The 22,378-nt window shown below is 46.5% G+C and overlaps 1 protein-coding gene across 1 annotated transcript in view; it reads right to left on the minus strand.

Annotated features, from left to right (window-relative positions):
* Positions 1-21,800, minus strand: part of LOC119406885 (eyes absent homolog 2) — an 89,535-nt gene extending 67,735 nt beyond the window's left edge. Inside the window, exons 1-4 of the mRNA XM_037673656.2 lie at positions 21,545-21,800; positions 15,032-15,102; positions 5,593-5,839; positions 3,603-3,799 (exon numbers count right to left, since the gene is read on the minus strand). Coding sequence (XP_037529584.1) covers positions 3,603-3,799; positions 5,593-5,839; positions 15,032-15,102; positions 21,545-21,781 — 752 coding nt within the window. The 5' untranslated portion in view covers positions 21,782-21,800. The remainder of the gene's footprint in view (positions 1-3,602; positions 3,800-5,592; positions 5,840-15,031; positions 15,103-21,544) is intronic.
* Positions 21,801-22,378: the final 578 nt, after the last annotated feature.

Below are 22,378 nucleotides of genomic sequence, written 5' to 3' on the forward strand. Positions count from 1 at the left end.
CGGCTAACTTGCCGTGCACTTCATGTCACACGAAAGCAGCTTTTTAACTTATTTGCTTATTCACGCGACAAAGTGAACGCGCTGCTCACGCGTTCACTTCATCGTCATTATTTGCTTCATTTCGCTCACGTCGGCTTTACGTTCGAGATCACGTTCGCATGCGACATAGGCTTTCGCCTTAAAGGGGCCCTGCTACGCTTTTTCAGCATGGTCACAAAACGCTGCTGATCGGTAGTCGAGGCTCCTGAGAACTTGCGGGCCAAACATTGTAGCGCAGCACGCGGCCTCGAATTTACAATTAAGTCTCAAAGTACGCTAGAAATCGCTCTCTTCTAGCTCTACAAATGATGCCATAATCCCATATGACCACGCCATAAACCCAAAGTCCACGGCCATTGCCTGATTTGAGCATCGTTAGCTGCATAGTTACCGAGGCCGCCGCGGGAGGCCGTCACGATCACACTGGAAGTAGAGTGCCTCGATGCGCGCGCCCCCGCTTAGAGTGCGGTCATTCTTTGAAAGGGTCGACGCCGCCTCGACTCGCGCGTCCGCCATGTTTTAGCCCACGCCGCGCTTTGGTTAAACGTGCATGCTGCGCCTACCGCCTTGTCGCCCGTCTGCTCCGCCGCGAGTCCCGCAGGATGACTGGATGTTGCGTGCCACAGTGCACGAACCATTCTAGGAATGGTTGGAAGATGTTTTCTTTCCCAAGGGATCCTAAAAGAAGACTTTTATGGACAGTGAGGATAAAGCGTGATAAGTGGCAGCCGACGAATGCCTCTCGTGTGTGCAGCGTGTGTATTGCAAGCTTTGTTGCTGTTGCCCATCACCTTTCCTTTGCTACGTCGGGTGCTTTTGGGACGATTTCTGAAACGGCGTATATGTTACTAGTAACGCAGTCACAGAATAGACTATTGTAAGTTATGTGTGTGCCGTGGTTTTGAGTGCGAGTTGGTGCCTCTTCAGCGCGCATTGTCGCACTTGAACACGATCGAACGTTGAGCGAACTAGTTAGTTCGCTCAACGTTCGAATTAGTTCGGTGCAGAGCTTGAGGCCACAGTTCACGCAGTCGTCGCAGGTTGCGACTGCATTCAGTAATTTTTTATTAAAGCTTGCAGATCAGAGTGAAAGCTTGTTCTTAATTTTGGTGCTTGCTTCCCCTCCCGTGCTTAGTGATAAGAAAAGCTATAAATATGCTAGCTGTAAGCAGATCACATGAGCCAGAGTTCAAAAAAGGTCAGTAAAGTTGAAAATTGGGCGAGTTGGTGATAGTTCATGTTTACGTGGGAAGCAGCGCAAATTGGACAAGGCACGAAAAGGAACGAAGAAAGACAGGACGACCGCTGCACTCGCAACTAGTTTATTTCGAAGAAAACATAGTTAATATACATACATGCAGGTGTACCACGTGTGGCCATGACTTACATATTACGACGGTTTTTTTCAATGATTTTCCAAAAAAGACACTTCGCTATCACTCAGAACTACGGATGGCTGGCTGATGCAGTCATTTTTTCTTTTTGTGATATGGAAAGCCTCGATCACTTCCCTGGTTAGCTGATCCTTGGATTGTGGTTGCAAGCCGCTGTTCTCTGAAACGATAATACTTTCCAATCACAAGGATCAGCTAACCAGGGAAGTGATCGAGGCTTTCCATATCACAAAAAGAAAAAATGACTGCATCAGCCAGCCATCCGTAGTTCTGAGTGATAGCGAAGTGTCTTTTTTGGAAAATCATTGAAAAAAACCGTTGTAATATGTAAGTCATGGCCACACGTGGTACACCTGCATGTATGTATATTAACTATGTTTTCTTCGAAATAAACTAGTTGCGAGTGCAGCGGTCGTCCTGTCTTTCTTCGTTCCTTTTCGTGCCTTGTCCAATTTGCGCTGCTTCCCACGTATTCAAAAAAGGTGTTTATTTTTGGTGCTTTCAGTTTTCCGTTTTTATACTCTGTAAGTGAGTGAAACAACTTTATAGCAAATTTTTGGCTTCAAACGTCACTTTCAGCTCGCTCGGAAAATGGATCAGCGTAAGGCTGATATACCATTTGGCGTCACCTTGCAAGAGATCGCGTGGCGTGATGTAATGCGTGGCGTAATGTAAAATAAGTTATTATTGCAGGTAGTCCATGGCAAGGAAAAGTGAGCTCTCACTGCTCTCAGCTAGATTAAAATTTCATTGCCAAGAAGCACACAGGCAACCTCAATGACTTTTCGCGCACATTCATGCAAACACTAACCAAAAATATTCGCATGATGGTGGTTCTCCTTAACAAATAGACTTACGGTGCAGCGCGTGCTACCGTGCAATTGCGGCTATAAGAACATACGATCACCTGTCTACAGCTGTGCAAAGCCTAATTTATATATGCATACTTATATTCACGCGGACTTAACATGTGCTTCAATGTCATTAGTGCATGCGGACCAGTTGGCTAATAGCGGAGTTAGCAGGCGTAGAGCCAGGGCCTGCCTGAGCGAGCCCGTAATGATGAATGGGACGGAAACGTTGCGCTCCGGTATATTCCATTTAAGTTTATTTTCACTCCATATCTCTAATGTAGCCGTCAAATCTGCGCGCGCTGTCTTCAAATTTTTATATTTCGCTAATTCGTTCGCTTCACTAGGTGCGTTTCTCGCTCAAATTAAGAAAGATTGCTTAAGAAAGACGCGCAATTTGCATTGCGCGTCTCAATACTGCGCGTCTCATTTCGAGAATTCGAGCTGGAATAATTTCAGACGTACATGAAAGCATACATTCTGCGCCTTTATGTAAGGCGCATTATTGCACCGCTTTTCGTTTCGGCAGTCCCGGGAATGATACCTTTCAATTATTGCTTTCTAATAGACAGTATTCCGCATCTTTAACTTTCCTGAATAAAGCTAAACTGTCGTGCCTTCAAAAAACACCGCACGAACATATATACCCGCAAAGTATAAAAGTAAATAGTGATGCCTGCAGCTCTCAGGGATCCAAAGCAGCTGTGCGCCGCTCAGCCACAGCCCAGCGGCCGCGCTGGCAGGGAGTATCACTGCGTTCTGCGACACCTTTAGGCGCAAAGTATTCGATTACTTGTTCTGATGCATGCCTGGAAACTTTTAACTAGCGACTTCCGTGAACGATTTTGCGTTTGCGAGGGCAAATCCGGCAAAAAGTGTTTTTACTCGAGAGCAAAAGGCTGCGAATCTGCGCGCCGGCAGTGCGCGCCTTGACGATTGGGCTCAGTAATGGCGACCGCTGTAGCAGACGACGCGCTTGTCTCCACCCTGAACGGAGCGGAGGCGAACGAGCGCATCGAGGCACTCTAACTGGAAGTAAGGCGCGCGTTCGAAGAAAAAAAAAGAAAAAAGTGCTCAAGGTCATGACGCGCGCGCGTGACGTTTCTTTCCCAAGAGCGCGCTCGTGGGGATGAATCTCTCTAACTCCGCTCGTGCTTGAAGGATTCCAAAAATTTCTGCGCCGGTCAATTCGGTATGCAATAAACACCTGTAAGAGAACCATTCGATGGTTTCTTGGAAAAGTGCTGCAGGGCCCCTTTAATAAGAAAGTTGCGAGCTGCTTCCTTCTATATACCCCAAAGGCCGGCTAATTACTGACCTGGTGTAGTAGGGCGCGTAGGCGGCGCAGTCCAAGGCCGCGGCGGGGCTGCTCTTGGAAGGCAGCGGGTCGGCGTCCGTCGGAGACACAGCTCCCAGCCGTCCGCCCCCGCAGTGGAGCCTGTCGCCCAGGGATCCGTCGGTCGCGTAAGGCGCGGCTACGGGACCCAACGCCGAGTCCGCGTAGTCCGTGGAGCCCTGCGTTGTGGCCACAAGCGGACAACAAAACGGTGTCTAGGTTATACGAAACCTCATATCGATTCGCATGAAAATAGAGAGATGTCCAGCAGGCGTCGGAGAGGCAAGACCTCGACGTCCCCCGTGGGAGACCTAAGTGTCGGTCGGCGAAAGCTCTGCAGTATCATTAAGGTTGTTACCAACCAAAGAGAAACGGAAAGGCGGAGAGATCAACCAGGTTAGCAACAGCCAGGTTGGCTGGGGCATGAGATAAGGGCCTAAGCGAAACTTTTTGAATGGCTCTTTTGTGTATACATTTAGTGACTGTACGTATTGTTTGTGTGTATATGTCGTCATTGTATAAGCCATAGTCATCACCCGACACCTGGAGTAGGAAGCCAGGCCCCAAACGAGGCTAAAATCTCCGAGGATACCATTAAAAATACTGTCTATCGAAGGGCATGAAGTATGAGAAGACAAAAATAAAATCCCTCCCCGCACCATAGTGATTGATTCAGTACCGAAGCATCTAACATCGCACACCAGCGCTTTTAGAGCAATTCGATTTAAGGACGGCTCGTACAAGGACTCGAACAATGACCCAAAAATTCTGGTATCCGTAAGGGTAGAGAAAAAGATAGTAGTTTGAGGTCATGAAGGGCGCTAACTCCTGCCAAGAAAGCACGGCAAAGCGATGTGAGGAAGGAGAGGGTATATAATGAGTATACACATGCACCGGGTCTCACCCAGTTAGAAAAACCACTGGCTGTCGTGCGGCACTAGAAATCGAACCCAGTACTACCGCAATGGATGCGAACGCTCTACCAGTTTACTGCCACTGCTGTCAGCTGAGGGGATAGCCGTCAATCGTGCCAAGCTTGATGCCGATAGAGAATGCATAGAACGGAATTACCCAGAGGTAGTTCCGATTGACTGCCCTGCACGGGGTAGTAAATTGCGGGAATTACAAGAGAAGAAGAGGTGAAGGGAGAGAACACAAAGGCAACCGCGCAGCACAACGACCAGTGTAAGCAGGCAGTTCCATCCCGCCGGACCGTATATCTCAGAACGGGAGCAGCGAGATTAAAGCCGTCTGGGTAAAACCATAGTCCCTCAAAAAAGTATTGAGGGACTATGCCATAAGTAAACGCATAGTCCCTCAAGTATTGAGGGACTATGGTAAACGCTTGGTTGCTACATATGTTCCCGTGCCCGTTTGAAGCCTACCTTTCCATTCGTCTATTCCTTCTAGTTTTCAGAGTTCAATTGTTTCGTTTCTCAAGATATGTGCTCCCTTTGCATGTATTACCTAGGAACATTTCAGGTTAAATAAGTAAAATAATTCGACTGTTACTCTCACCAACTAGAGGCATTTGTGTGATTAGCAGGCAGAAATCAGTCCAACGCAGCATGCATTTAAGCAACAGGGAACGTTAGTATGCATTCTCAACTCGTTTGTAGTGTCTTGACTTCTGTCTTTTCTCCATGTTTGTACGCCCAGTCTTTTAACATGTATCGCCCAGTCCTTCTTCCTGTCTGTTAGCTACGCCTGCCGCATCCCTGCACGGAACTTCCATGGCGTAGAGAAGAAGGGACGGCATGCAGGCGGAGTTCTCAAGATGCCGCGCAAATCAGAAAGATAGCAGTAACTATAGCAGACGGTAGCAGAAAGACATAGTAGACAGGGGTGGCGTTAATCCTGCTTGTCATCTTCTTAGTTGCTACACTCTTTCCGAGTAGCGCTAATTCTCGTAAACCTTATGCAACGCCAACTCGTCCTAATCACCACTACGGAGGAGGAGAGCCCCACCGACCTGGTGCAGTTTTCCTAGGGCCTCCTGGTTCTGGGCGCTGCAGAGATTCCAGGCAGTGGTCGGGTACGGCTCGGTCGGCTGCTGAGCTTGACTGGGCGGCGGCGGAGGCGGCTGCTGGGGGGGAAGGGAGCCGAGACCGTTCACCACTCCCCCGAGAGCGTCGTCGGCGCCCACGGGCGAGTCCGGACCCGAGTTGTCCGAGCCGGCGCTCGAGCCGTTCTCGGCGGGGCTGCTCTGGCTGTCTTGGCTGCAGTGAAGGACGTGCGGTGCATCTTCGACTTTGTCTCGTAATCACTTTGCATTGTGAACTCGGTGCAATAAAGGGAAGATAAAAACATCCGCTAGTCCCTGTTGAGTACCCCTAAGCCTATGTAAATAAAACGTTGAGCACGAAGTTTGTACACTGCCAATAAGGGCGTACAAGAAGGAACGCTACAAAACGCGCAGAATGACGCTCTTCAAACTTGTTTGTTAAAAAAAAAAAGTCACAGTTTCGCCGCAAGGGCGAAGCAATGAATGCGATAGCAAGAAATTAATGCTATACGAAGTGAGGCTCGCCAATGGATACTCTCAGTTTGAACAGCGCTCCTGTTGCAAAGGCGGCCGGAGCAGCGAAGGAAACTAGCGTGCTTCAAGTGTCGAGCTGTGACACTTGATAGTTCGCGCTCATCTTCTGTTTGTTCGTTTAGCGGCGTCCCTTGAGCTCGAGTAACTTTCGTACGCTGCGTAACATGAGCGCGGACATCACGGTGAAAGCGCGAAACATCCCTCTTCCCCTCATCCACGAGAAAACCGCGCGAGCAGACAGCGGAAGGGCAAGGTTCTCCCTGCGCAAATATAAGAAGCGAGCGAGCTCGCCGACGACTTTTAAATGCACCCGTCACGCTCCTTGCGCCATCTCGCTGGTAATGAAGCAACGCTTATAAGCGCCTGCCGTCTCCGAGTCCGTTCAGCGGTAAAGGGTGTGTATATAACGCTCGCCGTTAGCACCGTGGAGGATCTGCGTTTCGTGGCGTAGTGGTTAGCGCCACTCGCTGCGGAGCAAGAGGTCCCTGGTTCGATTCCGCGCTTCGGAAGCATTTTTTTCTGAATTAATTTTCTTTGGGGCTTTTATATATATATACATACTTATACATATACGGTGCATGACGGCGACGGCAAAATTCAGCCGAGACTGTCCATATAATTGTTATCGCAATAAAATGCGGTGGCTTAGCTCGGCTATGCCAGGATATACGTAGCGTTAGCAAAGGTTAAGCTGATTATTCTTAGCTTTCCAGATTGTCTAGGATTAGCTTGATTGTCATGCTTACTGCTGCTCCAATGACACACACACGGTATACGTATTATGTGGCACATGCATATTTATTTTTGCTCAACGTCAGGTTGCTTCTCTATTGCCACAAAGACGGCTCGGTGGTCAGTGAAGTAACACGCTGCAGCCGTCTCTATGGCCCCAACACAGTAACCGCTAATTGCCAGGCAACTACTTCGGGATCCGATGAGATAAGCTTCTCGGCTCTTCTGCGCCGTCGAGCAGCATTCGCGCTCTCCTTCTCCATGGCGTCACCCACCTGCAAACGCCAGTCAGAGACGCTATCAAGCGCCCCATCGCAGTGTCAGACGGCGACTGCACAGCGAAGGCGAATAGCTGCGCGCGCGCTGGCGCCACTGTGTCTACGACGTCACTCCTCTCGAATGCGGCGCAGACCAGCAGCGGCGAGCCGCGCGCGGCGGTGTCGGAGAGCGCGTGAGATGCCAGCTCCGCTGACCCAGCTGTGTGACATCACTGATCCTCGCGCATGCGCAGCACGGCTCATGACGCTCCACGCGAAATCGGCTCCGGCTAGGCAAGTGTATCTAACGCTACAAAAATAGCGCTGCTTGCACTAAGTCGCGCAAGGCCGGATCACAGCAGAGCGCACGTTTCAGCTTTGTGAACAATCTGTGCAGAATGCTTGGACGGTCAGTGAGCGCGTGCAGGTTCATGACGATGATAATTTTCTATCTACGACACACGGCAAACCTCCACCATAACAGCTCTGCTGTAAAATGTCTGTCAACAATATTTTACACACGTCTTGTCGCAATACGAAAAACATTAAAAATGACTACACGGAAATTGCATTTCGTTATCTGCAATGCTGACACTTGGATCAGTCACACAGAAATCCCATTTCTTTTTAAATTGTCACGTAGTTGTGACGATGAAGAACTCAGCAGTCAGATCGAACCACTTATTCGGCGATTAGAACAGCCGACAACATTCCAGAATGCTCCGATACATTCAGGCGCGGCCTGCGCGCAGCGATAGATAACCTATGTGATAGTTTAAGTCAGTCAAATCCTGTCAGGTTGAAAAGAAAAAGTAAGTATGCGCGTCAGTGTAGTGGAAGTCAGCGCCAGCACACATCGTTACAGTGTAACTTTCTGTCCCCGTTTATTTGCGAAGCACAATCTCAGTCCTAGACCCAGCCTGTAAGCGTCAACACGGCTATTTAGCCTAGTTGGAAAGCGCCTGTCCTGTGTGTATTCTCTGCTTCGTCCCCGTTTTCTTCGCTTCTTAAACATGAGCCTGCAAGCGTATACTTTTGCACCTAAATCTGAGAGCCCTTTTACAACTCAACAGCTTCGGAGCCACGTCACTTATGACGCCATTGGTAGAGCCGCACGTCGCTGTCGACTCTGGCACTGGCAGGATACTACGCGTTTCATACATCAGGTTCGAAACTGTGGACGCTACGCAAGAAGTTCAATCAGGGAAATGTGTAGGTTCGCGCGGTGCTCGCTTGGATTCCGTCGTTGTAAACGCGGCCTCCACTGCGCTTTCCCATATCTACTATATGGCTCATTTCTCAAGGGCAATTGGCGTCAGGATTCGAGAACATGTAGATACCGATCTCTAGAATGAGTCAAATCTGGACACCGATTCTGAAATATACAGATTGTGTTTAACGATTATGCTTCAACACATGGTGACGGCATGGGGTGCCTCACGAAAATAAAATAATAAAAAATGCTTGACACCAGCCCCGTGTCTGTAGCTTACCTGAACAAAGCGTTATTAACTCCGGAGAGTAAATAACACGAGTACCGTTTAGCAAAGTCACAAACATTTTATTCCTTATGAAGCCGCGAGCCGCTAGCGAAACGTCCGAGGGCCGCGTGTTTGAGACCCCTGCGCTAAGTGATCTAGAACAACCTATTGACAACCATATCAATAACAGCGTTTGTTTATTTCTAATGCACAAAACATCTTCTTTTATTACTCAGTCTAAAAGCGAAAAAAAAGTCACATTACGGGTGGTAAAATCATTGAACCATTTCTTAGTGCGAACGCATCCACTGCAAGACGTCTCGCCAGCTTCCATAGCGTTGCACCTGATGAGTGAAAAGGACTATAATGACGCTGGAAAAATAGTCATCACCGCGAAGCGGCACGGCGTAGGCTACTGGACCCTCAGTGACGGCGGCCAACCCCACACTGGCAAAATAACGGTACATACGCAACGCCAGGTAGATCTAGACCTTCCGTACAAAGTGCACGGCGGTGGTATGGTGTCACAGGGCTCTTGAGGTGCGACCCCCCGAGCTCTTGAGGTGCGAATAAACTCCCCCATCTAAAAAGGCTCGCGAGTCAGGTTGTTGATAGCGCCCAATAGCTAACCAGGCATAGTGGTGTTTAAAGGGGTACTGAGACCGGATACTGAAGCTGAGTTTACTCCGTCATACAAATAGCCTGTATACAGAGACGACTTTGAGCAAGCGTGAAGCTCACTAAATGCTGAGAAAGATTTTCTTATTTTGTTATCAAACTCAATTTTCGCATAGCGCACCTAATGACACCGACACTATCGTGACGTCTGCCTGCAGTGTCAATTCCGGTGGCTTCACTCGGTAGTATTGCTAGTTGTGATGATGTCAGGTGCCAAAACATTCAAAATGGCCGCATGTGCGTCACCATCCTAGCCACGCAGCGGAGCGGCCGTCGAAACGTCACGATATCTTGCGCGAGCACGTGACAAGAAGCTCACTGCGTATTGTGACGTCAGGCTACAGTAGGAACCGAAAGTACCCTCTAGAAACATGTTGTAATTATTTTTCAGAATGCACTCACGCTAACCAGTACATTTTCTAGGCTCTCGGTGACTTTAGTCTCTCATGCTATGCAAGAAAATGGCAACTGAAAACATTCGTGTGTCAGTACCCCTTTAGCCATTTTACAGAAGAAACTTCAACGCCCAGCTTGAAACACGGAAGTTGAAATGATGTTAGACCGCAGCAATTGTGTACCTTGTTCATCCTCTGCATCTCTATGTGTGCCCTACCTGTCAATCCCATTGTCTGACTCGCCTGCAAGGGCACAGCTTTCTAGGAATAACATCACGAATACGAGAAACGAGGACCAGGAAGAATACGGGCTAGGGTGCTGACTTCAACTCACTTTTAGTTGAAGTTAGCACTCTGTCCCGTGTTCTTACTGGCCTTCGTGCCTCGTGTTCGTGATGTTATTCCTACAAAGTTATGCATCACCAACTAGCCTGCCAAAAATCGTCACTGCAAAGGGAATCGTCGCAGTTTTGAGCACGACTGTCTAAATCTACGGGCATAGACCATGTAGTACTAAAATTTCGATACACCCATATTTTGTTTCTTCTTTTTAATGGCGAAAGCCTTAGATGCCTCATCAAACGCAAAAATTGACCGTCGGCGTCCCGCGTCGATGGTGTCAACACGATGTGATGCAAAATATCATCACGTGATGACGTCAATATGGCGTCACAGATCGCCAAAATTTATGGCCTCGTTATGACATCGCTATGACGTGACGTCACACGATGACGTAATTACACGAAATTGTCACTTGGTCAAAGGTTGACCGATCACGGAGGCAATGCAAAACCAGGTGAGGCGCAGAAAGCTTGGAATGCCTCCGATCCTGGAGGCAGTGCAAAACTACATTAGGTGCAGAAAGTTTTCAGAGGGCGGCGGGGGAGGACCGACACATCGACTGAGGAGAAGAAGTAGAAGATGGCTATCGCCTTCGTAGCGTCTTAGGCGAACGCATACGGGACCCTGTACGGAATTTTTTTTTTTTTCCATGAAGATAAGTATTGGGTTTGTACACCGTAGGTGCCATATGTAGCAGATGTATCGTACCCGCCGTAGCAGTACAAGAAAAAAAAAAGGCCACTTCGGACGAGGTTGCATTGCTCGCAAACGCAACGTGCATGTCATGACAGATGCTAATTTTGGCTGCGTTGAAGTCGCATCACAGCCATGTGTTAAGCAGATGCCGGAAGAAGCTGCAATCCAAGCACTAAGGAAGCGCGAGGTGGTAGAGTTAAGACTGGTAAAAGGAAGGGGAGTACACGCCCAATTTTATTATGACGTCCTGAGACGTTAGTCATGTGATAAAACGTCGCTGCTCTTAAACCAATGCGCTTGATTACTAACGGATTTCTTCTGTCATCTATATATACGCGCATTAGAGCCCCTCGTACTCAGAAGTTTGCAGCGAATAAGCTTAATAATAATAATAATAATAATAAGAATAATAATAATAATAATAATAATAATAATAATAATAATAATAATAATAATAATAATAATAATAATAATAATAATAATAATAATACCACAACCACAATTAGATAACGAGGGACGCCGTAGAGAAGGCCTCTGGATTAATGTTAACTGACCCCCTGGGGTTCTTTACCGTGTACCTAAATGAAAGCAGCCGGGTGTTATTGCATTTCGCCCCAATCAGCGAAATGCGGTCGCTGTGCGATCGAACCTGCGAAAAAATTACAGGGTCCCTTGTGCAACCGCCTCAGTCGACTCGAGGGCGAAAGCCATCACCTTCTTTTTCTTCTCCGCCGATGATTGATCCTACCCCGACCCCCAGTGAAAGATATCTGCACCTAACGTGATTTTGCACTGCCTGCAGGATCGGAGGCATTGCAAGCTTTCTGCGCCTCACCTGGTTTTACACTGCCTCCGTTATCGGCTCAACTTTGACCTAGCGACGGTGCCATGCGATGACGTCATGATGATGACACAGATTCTGGCGATATGTGATGTTATGATGGCGTCATATGGTGACGTCAACACGTGACGATTTTTTGTATCGCTGGTGTAGATGCCGATGACGGTCAATTTTCGCGTTTGATGAGCCATCTAAGGCTTTCGCCTTAATAATACACGCGTACTGCTTATTACGATAGTTCTCCAAACGAAAATTTATTGAGGCGAAAGCCTTGTAAGCCTCGAGCAAACGTGACCTTGTACGAAAACTCGGCGTCAGCGAAATGAAGCAAAAAAGAATCGCGTGGGGGCGCGAGCTGCGCATCCCATTCGTCCTTGCGGCGTTAGCATGAATTAAATTTTTTTTTTTTTTTAAGCGGGCGTTCGTGCGATATAAAGTGCACCATAAAGTGGCCACACCGGATGGCCTTCGTCTTCGAGTCGTTTTAGGCGAATCCGTGAGGGACATTTTCTATAGGAGGCGTTGTGGGCACCAGCTACTTCTTTTCTCGTGACATATATGAGGAAAATCAGAATAATATTCACAAAAGAAGGAAATTCGAGCGTTCGTGTTGTTGTTAGACACAACCTTAATGAAAACCAACAGACAATGAAGCCAAGCAAGGTATAGGAGACGTTATTTGAAGTCTTTGAACTGTATTGTAGTAATTATTATATATAATGAGAAGAAACGTTGTGTCTAACAAAGAAACGAGCCCTTAAATTTCCTACTTTCGTTCATTCATAACTAGGGGGCAGACTTGATGCCTTCGAGTAGTATGTGAGGGCTTACTGGTAGGCTGCCAACTCGTACAAAGATCACGTGCTACGTGACGCCAGCTGGCAAAAAAAAAAAAAGAGTGTTCCATGCTTCCCGTCATGGCTATGAACGGCACTGACTAACATTGCCAGATTTGCATGCACAGAAATACCCGATAACGTAGACGGGGGTACGACCGCCGCTGTAGTTCAAGTGGAAGAGCATCGGACGCGTTATCCGAAGGCTGCCTGTTCGGTCCCTGCCGGCGGCAAGTTGTCTTTCTGTCCACCTTAATTTCTTCGCATTTATATCATAATTACAACAATACGTCTAGTTATAGGACTACGAATAACTTCCCCCGCACCTTCCTTGTCTTCACTGTCTGTTGGTTTTCGTTAAGGTCGTGTCTCATAAAACTGGCAGTAATATAAAGGCACAGGGACAGGTTTTATTATTATTATTATTATTATTTTGTGTCGCAAAGCGCGGCTACTTGTGTCAGGGTTCCGGTCGACAGATGGTCGTGGCTCACTCCCGCCCGGGGACTTCACGTGCGGTGCGTCACAGCGACTCCCTCGCAAAGCTCGATGTGTTTGCTTTGGAGATCACGCGGGTGTCTTCGGAAGCCGCCCGCTGAGACCGCTAATCAAGCCTACCTCGAGCACCCCCCCCCCCTCGTCCCCGTGCTCTTTCGGTTACCGCCGAAGTTCCGCACCGTATTTTCACGCCCTCCCCAACACCGGTGGCGGCTTATCTTCGCTCAGGCGAGCCCAACCGTACGGGACTCCTCTGATGCGGCAACAATTTATCACCGGCTTTAGACCGAGGCTGCTTATATATAATCGGTAAGCGCTTAGGAGTGTGAGAGCCTTGAAGAGGGGAGGCCAAGAGGAACCTATTTAGAGTTCTTTTTTTTTCTTTGTTTAGTCCTAGGGCCAAATGAAATGTGTCGCCAGCCCGAATCCTTCCATTCGCAATTTACTGCAAGGGCCGGATAACCTGTTTTCGTTTAATGGCGACAGTCAAAACAAAACCAGGAGTAAGTAAATAAATATTAAAAAAACAATAACGAAAACAAACTATAAGGGCCTATGTTTGTCCCCAAAATTAGGCCGGTCAGTCAAGGGGAAAAAAGAAAGAACGAGCTAAAAAGAACTACCGGAAAATAGATGTCAACTGCGGGCACCGAAAATACGCCACAGGCTGTTTCGTTTCCAGAGTAGCCGGGCTGTCAGCGATTCCAGCGACCTCTATGTGTTCACAAGCAACCTTCGCATCCACTTCTATATTTCTATTTTCTTTTATACTAACTGAAAATGGAAGGCCTTTCGGCAATGTTTACTCCACGCTTAAGGTCACCTTGCGCAATTGTTTGGTCTAGCCAGTATACAGCTCAAGGACGGTTTGCTAGGATTTCACTTTTACATTTTGCTGTCTTATAACGTAATTATTTCCAGCAAAACGGTTCCTAAGCGATGGATCAATCTCTACAGCAGCATCTGCGGCCTTTTATTATTTTTTTTTTCTTTGTGCGCGGTACCCGCCTCGGTGGCCTAGTGGTTATGGTGCATTAATGCTGACCCGAAGGTCGCGGCATCGAATCCCGGTCGCGGTGGCCGCATTTTTTATGGAGGCAAAATCCTACAGGCCCATGTGCTTAGATTTAGGTGCACGTTAAAGAACCCCAGGTGGTCGAAGTATCCGCAACGACGCTCCTCATAATCATATCACGGTTTTGGGACGTAAAACCCCAACAATTATTATTATTTGTGCACGCAACAACAACGGCCTCTCACGGCAGTTGCTATACGGGGCAGTATTCGAATTCGCGAACGAAGCCGACAACATTTACAGCTGCTTTGTTGGATGCATAATAGAAACCAAGCAAATACGCTGTTCTGTGTTATCACATAATGAAAACCACGTGTGAGGGAGCGAACGGTGATCTGCCCATACATTTTGTTAAAGAGGAGCTGATTTGCGTTTAACTCCGTTCGCTTTTTTTTTTTAGACATTTCCTTCGCCTCCGTTACTGTTTTCCGTTCGCAAACTCCTTTTAATTACTTGCAACTAGAACCTAAATGAACCTACAGTGTTTTTCTTAAGCACCCACTTTAATTTTACTGGTTAGCACAATTTCTGAGGTCTGCTACTCTTTTCCTTTAAGGGAACTAATGCACAGCACGTATAGTCAGGCTTAAACAAAGAAGTGAGCAAACAAGATAACCGCGCACAAAAAACATAAGCTGGTTCTAACCAAGAAACAAGCTAGACAAGATAGGTTGAGACACGCTAACACAAAGTTCACATGATGTTCAATTAGCTGTGTGTATCTGACACAACATAAAATCGTTAACTTGTAGTTCGCCTGCGCCCCAATAAGCCCACTCCACAATGCAATGTTTGTAAGTTTACACCACAAGTCTTTAAACAGGGTAAATCTCGTCAAACCTGCCTCAGTAGACTCCGAGTAAAACGATCTCGCCATATATTTAGATCAGAGTTTGCGAGCTACTTCATTTCAACGACGATTAAGTGGCCGAATCCACACTGGCACACCCAGGTGAGAACGTACCGCGCTGTGTACACGATGTACGTTTTGCGTAAAGAACACACAGATCTCAAGACAGCGGCGGAAGAACGGTCGCTTACCTGGACTCCTGCAGCGCATGCTGGCCTCCCACGGCGAGGTCCGAATCACTGTCCTGCCGCCTGCGTTTCGCCTGTTAACAACAGAAAAACAAAAAAATAAGCACGCTACATACGCTATAGCCTCTAACGTCGCTATATTGTGACGCTGTACCGTCAAACACCTGCGTGGCCGTAACCCTCCTCTTTAAACAATGACGGCACAGGTCCGACTGAGTAATGGTATGCATGTGGTAGACTTCGCGATCTCCTCAGGCGATTAGGGGGATGGCGCCCCTCCTGACTCCCTCCCCCCTCTCTGTGCACGAATATGCCAGAGACGTCACTATTGTGGAAAGTCCGATATAGAGAAGGCCAGCCAACGTGTTGATGATCAAAGGAGGGAGCCCTCTAATAACTCGAAGAACGACCTGACTGCGCAACTCTATGAGCACTGTGAAGCTCGATCTACTCAATTAACCGTGATCTCATTACGCCAAGATGTCTGGCATGAAAAAAATAGGAGGCAAAGCTGTACCTGAATTTTTCGGAAATATTTCGCATGAAAGAATAAAAAAAAGCACAGCGTCTGCGAGCTAAACGCATTGTGTAAACATCCGCATTGTGTAAACATTGTGTAAACATACAGCATTGTGTAAAATTTTTTAACATGTTTATTATAATGATAGCGATGAGGTTGATAACACCTTGGTTGTGCTCTGTACGTTGTGGCATGCACCTGTGCACTGTGAACATCTTATAAAGTGATTTTAGTTGCCTGGAAAATGAAGTTGTACCTCTGACGTGTTAATGTGTCCTGTGTTGTAGCCTCTTTTTTTTTCTCGCTTCTTTTTTTATTTTTTACCATAGAGTTATGTCCGTAAGCATACTTCTACTTGGGCCGCTATTTTGCGGCGTGGTGTCCAAATTGAAATGCACCACTGTGCGATTTCGGTTTCAAGAGTTGGTATCCAAATTATAGAGAATACATAACTACTACGAACACCTCTCTCTCTCTCTCTCTCTCTCTATATATATATATATATATATATATATATATATATATATATATATATATATATATATATATATATATATATATTTCGCAATTACTACATTACACTTAAACAGTAAAATTAACGTCCGTAATACCTTCCTGGCTTCATGCTCTGCTGGTTTTCAGCAAAGTTCTGTGAAACAAAGAAAAACGGGCCCTCAAAGTTTCACTCTTTCATTTATATGCAACTAACACATACTGCTTAGTTCTAAAGTACAGCGTTATATCTTAATTAAATATAATAATATAACTGTTGGAGTTTAACATCCCAAAACCACAACACGATTATAAGGGACGCCGCAGCGTAGGGCTCCGGAAATTTCGACCACCTGGGGTTCTTTAACGTGCACCTAAATCTAAGTAGGCGTGATAACAATGCTCAGTGAGTGCAGACAACGTTTATATCACGTGTCAGTAAAACAAGTAAGGTACGCATCACATCTCTCTGCTCTTTCGGCTACTTCCCTTGCGTAGTTGCCCCGCGTAGAGCGCGACGATCGTATTCGGGGTAAGTGAAATGCAGGGTACACGCTCAGAAAGCACGTTTCGCAGCAGGCTCGTAGTTAAACAGAAAAAATAAGGTCCGCAAGCCGGAAATTAGGCAACGGTAAAAGTATGCCTGAGCCGGTGCAGTCGTGACGTCAGGGAGAAAATCGCACGCGCGTTCTTTTTGATGAGTCAGTTTAAAACAAGCATGCGCAGCTACGCTACGCAACTGAAAGTAAAAAACGCCTTACCTCTCGCTTTGCAAAGTGATGGGCACTGTGTCGCGCGCCAGAATTGTGCTACGTTGACATTGTACTTCATAGTATATATATATACAGGGTGTTTCAATAAATGTGTCCAACCTTCCGAAAAAATCAGGAAAATGAGATATTTGCTCGGGGCTTTCAGAATTGCTTTTTCTGTAGCGGCAGGAATCTTAAGGTAGTTAAGGACATTATTTAGGAGAGTAATTACCAAAGTTACATTAATTAACTTTTTAATTAGTGGAGTTAGGTGATTGTGTCAAATGGGAGAACTGAAGTTCTTCATGCGAGGAACCCATCCGAGCTTTGATATTTCGAAAAAACGTCCTCTAGTAATTGTTGTGGCGTAATGAAATTCGCTGAAATGCAACGGCTTTCAACAGCGAAAGTTATCGAATTCGGTTGAATTTCATTACTTCGTAATTATTACTAGAGGCCGCTTTTTCGATATCTCAATGTCGGGATGGGTTTCTAGCACGAAGAACTTCAATTGCCCAATTTGACACAGTCACCTAACTCCACTAATTAAAAAGTTAATTATATTAACTTTCTTAATTACTGTCTCAAGTCATGTCTCTAACCATCTTAAGATGCCTAGCGCTACAGAAAAAGTCATTCACTCATTTTGGACGTCTCAGAAGAATGCGGCAGTTGCGTTCTTCCATGTTTCCGTTTAGGTTTCGCCATTGAATTTGGTTGAATTTCATTACTTCGTAATTATTACTAGACAGGCACGTAGGCAAGGGGGGGGGGGGGCGGGGGGGCCCGGGCCCCCCCCCCCCCCCCCGAAATTCGTCCAGCCTTATATTCCCGGGCAACTTTTTTTTTCTTTTTGTCATGAAAAGACTTTCTTTCGAATAATTAGGCCTTGGGCCCCCCCCGAAAAAAAATCCTGGCTACGTGCCTGTTACTAGATGCCCCTTTTTTGAAATCTCAAAGTTGGGTTGGGTTTCTAGCATGAAGAGCTTTAATTCTCCCATTTGACACAACCACCTAACTCCACTAATTAAAAAGTTAATTAGCCTAACTTTTCTAATTACAGTCCCAAATAATTCCTTTAACCATATTAAGATCCCTGCCAGTACAGAAAAACGAATTCTGAAGACAGCAATCAAATATCGCATTTTCCTGATTTTTTGATGAGGTTGGACACATTTCTTGAAACACCCTGAATATATATATATATATATATATATATATATATATATATATATATATATATTACATATCACGCATGAAGCCACGGCAGGAGAAGCCAACGATGTATAAGTGCGCGAGCGATGGAATAAAAGTATGGTGTAAGAGCCACGCCACGTCCCTCATCATAGCGTCACGTATATCTCAGGAATGTGCGCACACACGCATGTAAGAAAAAAAAAAACAATGCGTTTACTGACGTTGCTCGTCGAACGCGGCGCATCGAACGAGCCGCTGAACACTGTAGTGCCTTATTTACCTTATAACACCTTATGACCATAAGGTCAATCAAGAAAACCATCAACGCAGTTTTGATTGACAACATGTTTTCGAAGTGTATATTTTAGAAGTAAATTGCAATTTCAACGGCGCTTTTTAGTCAGCATTGAAAACCCAGCTTGCGAACTGAAATTGGAAAGTTAATGTGTACTGATGCAAAGTACGACGTACGAACAATAATACAAAGTTATAACCAAAATCAAATATAAAGGAGAACATTAATTCTCTGAAAATATTGTGCAGCTTGTGTGGGGCATATCGTATTTACACGCGTAACCCCAGCACTGACTAAAGTTCACTCAGTGCCGGTAAGTGTTGGCTAACTGTTGGCTATTGTTACCCATGCGTTTTTATAAGAATGTAATAAAATAATAGATGTGCACGAGCCAATTAGAGGTGTAACATTAACATGACGTCACGCGTGCAGCGTTTGTCACGATACTTACTTTCTGCACAAAGCTTCATATACAACCTAAGCCATAGTGCACATAATACTAATGAAAGAATGAACAGAAACGCTAAATCAGTTTTGACGGATGCAGGCATTCTTTCAGAACTGCAGTTTTGTTAAATAGGTGGTCCTTGACAGTGGCTTTAAAATACAACAGATACTTTCTTTGCTAGTAAACAGTTAACTCGACCCGAGCAGAGAACGGCCAAATTCATGACGTCAGGACTAGCTAGTGCGAGAATTTCACGTTGTCGTCGTCACCAATCTCTCAGCGTCTGTTGGGGCGGCTCACCGTGCTTCCTGCTACAGTAAGAGTGGCGGGTTTTATTAATGAACAAGGGTAATTAACTGCTACAACTATATAGTCTCTTCTCTCTACAGTGTCGCTTGAAAAATAAACACAAAGCTACGTTAACTTCCTAGATTATGCAAGCGTTGTTACTCCAAATGTGGCATTCCTCGCCGTGGCCTGAGGTTTGGAAAGCTCGAAAGGTGTAATAAGAAACACGATTTTGTGTAAATAGCTTGAGATTTCCCAGCAATCCCCCTGTGACACTGTAGATTTAACAACTTATTACGGGATATGTTTAACGCTTTTCTGAAACTAAATGCACTGTAGTACAAAGCGACAAAAGACGAAACTTAAAAAATTTAGGAGCTTCTCCTGCCCCGAAGCATCTTATATAGGCGGAAATATGGTGAAATCATTTAGCTGCGGACGTCACTAGTGCCACGGTTTCGGCGCCACTGGGCTTCAATAGGCAGTTTTAGAATAGGGTACGCAAAGCCTTGCGCTGGCGTTCGTCGCCACTGCGCATGCCTCATGCGCTATTCTCTTGGGTACCCACGCTAAGTGACGAAAATGGCGCATCGTACCTAATGAACTCTACCTCTGCGTACCCTATTCTAAAACTGCATAATATACCTTGCTAACAACTTTTTTCCGCAGTGAGAAATGCGAAATCTTTATATTAATGGACCACCGGTCCAATATTGCTTAATGTTTCACTTTATGTAATTTATTATTTAATTTTTCACTAGCTAGCTAGAAGCGCGTGACTTAAGTACGTTCAAAAAGTAATCGCAGAACTTATTTATATGATACTTGTAGCGCTGAAGTTATAATCGTCAGACAGTAAGGAGTGGTTTAAGCATAGGTTTGACTCCGATATCGATATTGTTGCGTATTTCTTTATAAGTTTAAATGCAGAAACATTTCCAGAAACCACGCAGGTGACTCGGCAACTGGAAGAAGTCGTTGACTTTAATCAAGTTAGTTCACCTGCTGGGGATAACAAACAGGCCATATGAATGTGCGGTAACACCCAAGCTGATGGAACATTCATAAAGGGGAATTTTATTTGTACGTTCAATAAAAAACAAATGAAGCCAACAGAAAACCGTTGTCCGAGGGCCTTGGGCCTTGGCAGCCCTCACACCATGAGGTATAGTATACGAAGGTTTAATGGCCTGTTGGCTCATCCAAAGTTCACGGAGTAGCGCTACGTGATGCCTGGAGTTTACTGGACGCACATTTAAAAAGAACGTTTAAGAAAGTGGACGGTTAGGGGCAAAGCCGCTGCCGTAGCCCGTATGTTTTGCCCGCGTCATGCAGAACTTACCATCGACTCGGCTCTAACCGGCGGCTAGTTATCTCCTATTTTCATTTCTCTCTGTCTTTACATGTCAACGACGAACCATATTTAACCGTCATCACGCTTTAGGTAAATAATCACAAGGATGTGATACGTTCCGAAAGCTTCAGCTGTGTGTATAAGGCACGAACTGTGATATAAACAAGCGCACTATTTCGTCATCTCGGCGTGTGTCCAAGGTGACAGTCGCAAACCTAAACCAGCCGGTCTAGGAGACTGACCAAGGTACCCCGCTGCTCTGTACGGATCTCAGCCAAAGGAATGACCATTTTTCCCTGACTCTACTAACCACTGACCTAGGAACGGTTTCAACCGACCGCTGACTAAGTGACTGAATGAATGACGTGTGAACGTCATCATGCACGCAGTAAGAAGCCACTTCTAGGAGCTGAGTGTAATGGATGTAAACCGCTACCAGACTTTTTCTCTTTTTTTTTTTCAGAACTCTACAAAGTCCGTTGGTGGCTACATGAAATGCGAGGGCATTTGGAAGCGATCACCTGTTATCGCATCTGCTATGGGCATGCGGCCACGACACGCCTAGACAGACTATGTTGCGTAATCGTGACTGTATTTCGACAAACGAATACCGTCGTAGACCCTTCCACGCGTGCTTACATTAAAGGTGCAATGATGAGGTTGCGGACATCTAGGACTACTTTAGAAGGTGAGCGACAACCACCACCAACTCCACCGTGTTAAGTGAGCTTTCCAACAGTGAAGTGATTGCGCATGAGTGCTTGGAGCCATAGATTGGGCGGGTTGCCTCTTGTGTATAGTTAAAATAGGAAAGCCACGCGAGCGAAACTAACTGCTCCGTATCAGCAGCTCGCGCGTGCGAATTACAACGAAGCCTTTTTTGAAGAGGAGTGGCTCGGATCAACAGGTGGTACCGAAGCCGTGAAGCCCATTGCGGTATATCACCGTACGTGACCGCAACGGATGTGTCCGCCGTCGCACATGCTACGTACTATACGACATGCATGTACACGTAGTAGCGCCACGATGTGACGCAGGGCTTTTGTGCGACAGGGCGGTGTGCGAGCGTGGGGGAAGGGAGAGGCCAAAGGCGGCAAGGGGCGAGAGTGAGAAATATGAAAAGTAAAAAAATAGCGAGGGCACGATTGCGGGCCGGTGGGTTTGTCTTACCTGCGGTTCAGATTCCTCCAAATCGACCATGTCCCGCCTGTGGACGGGTTCCGTTGACGAATGCGCCCTCAGGCGAATGAACGCTAGTTCGCCGCCGAAGGCTCGGCCCCTGGGCAAGCTCCACTTGCCGACCGAAGGGGAGGACGCCAGCGGCAATGCGATCCCACCACCGACGTCGATGCTGCTTCGTCGGCGCGCCGCGGCGTCGTGCGATGATCGCGCGCAGCAACAGAACATCGGCGGTGGCGACGGCGGCTCCTTCTTCACAACAACCACTGCTCCCGCCGCAGTGGTTGGCGGGGCGCACTTGCTCGCCATTCCGTGATCAACACTTGCTTACCCTTGCGTTATATATATATTTTCTTCCATTTCTATCTCACAAATTAATGGCGGCGTCGTTTGCAATACCTATGCATTCGGATGGAGACCTCAGAGTTTTGCTCTGTCCAAGGGTATTGCTCAAGCCGTCAGCGTTGTCTCTAAGTCTTAGAAGAATTTCCTTCCAACGCTTGTCATCTCCCGAATGTCTTTGGCAGCGCTGTCTGTACACCTTGTACAGCGGCTCGAAGATCGCCCGGCTGCCAGGGAGTTTTCGGTAATGCTGAAAAGGTTCACCGAGTCCAAGTCACACGTCTTCTACTCATGTCAGAGCGTTTCCCTGAATGATTTACGCAGTGTTTATTTCCTGCGTCCTTCGCATGTGGTCGAAACACTTAACGCCGTCTCGGTCAACCAAGTGGTAGGCAAGACAACCGTGTCGTGTCAAGCCAGCATTGATATCTTCGGGCATTAAGATGTGTTCGCCCTTGATGTTCGCCCTTTGGTGAGGTCTAA

This window comes from Rhipicephalus sanguineus, chromosome 10, assembly GCF_013339695.2.
Source record: "Rhipicephalus sanguineus isolate Rsan-2018 chromosome 10, BIME_Rsan_1.4, whole genome shotgun sequence".
In the NCBI taxonomy this organism is placed as follows: domain Eukaryota; kingdom Metazoa; phylum Arthropoda; class Arachnida; order Ixodida; family Ixodidae; genus Rhipicephalus; species Rhipicephalus sanguineus.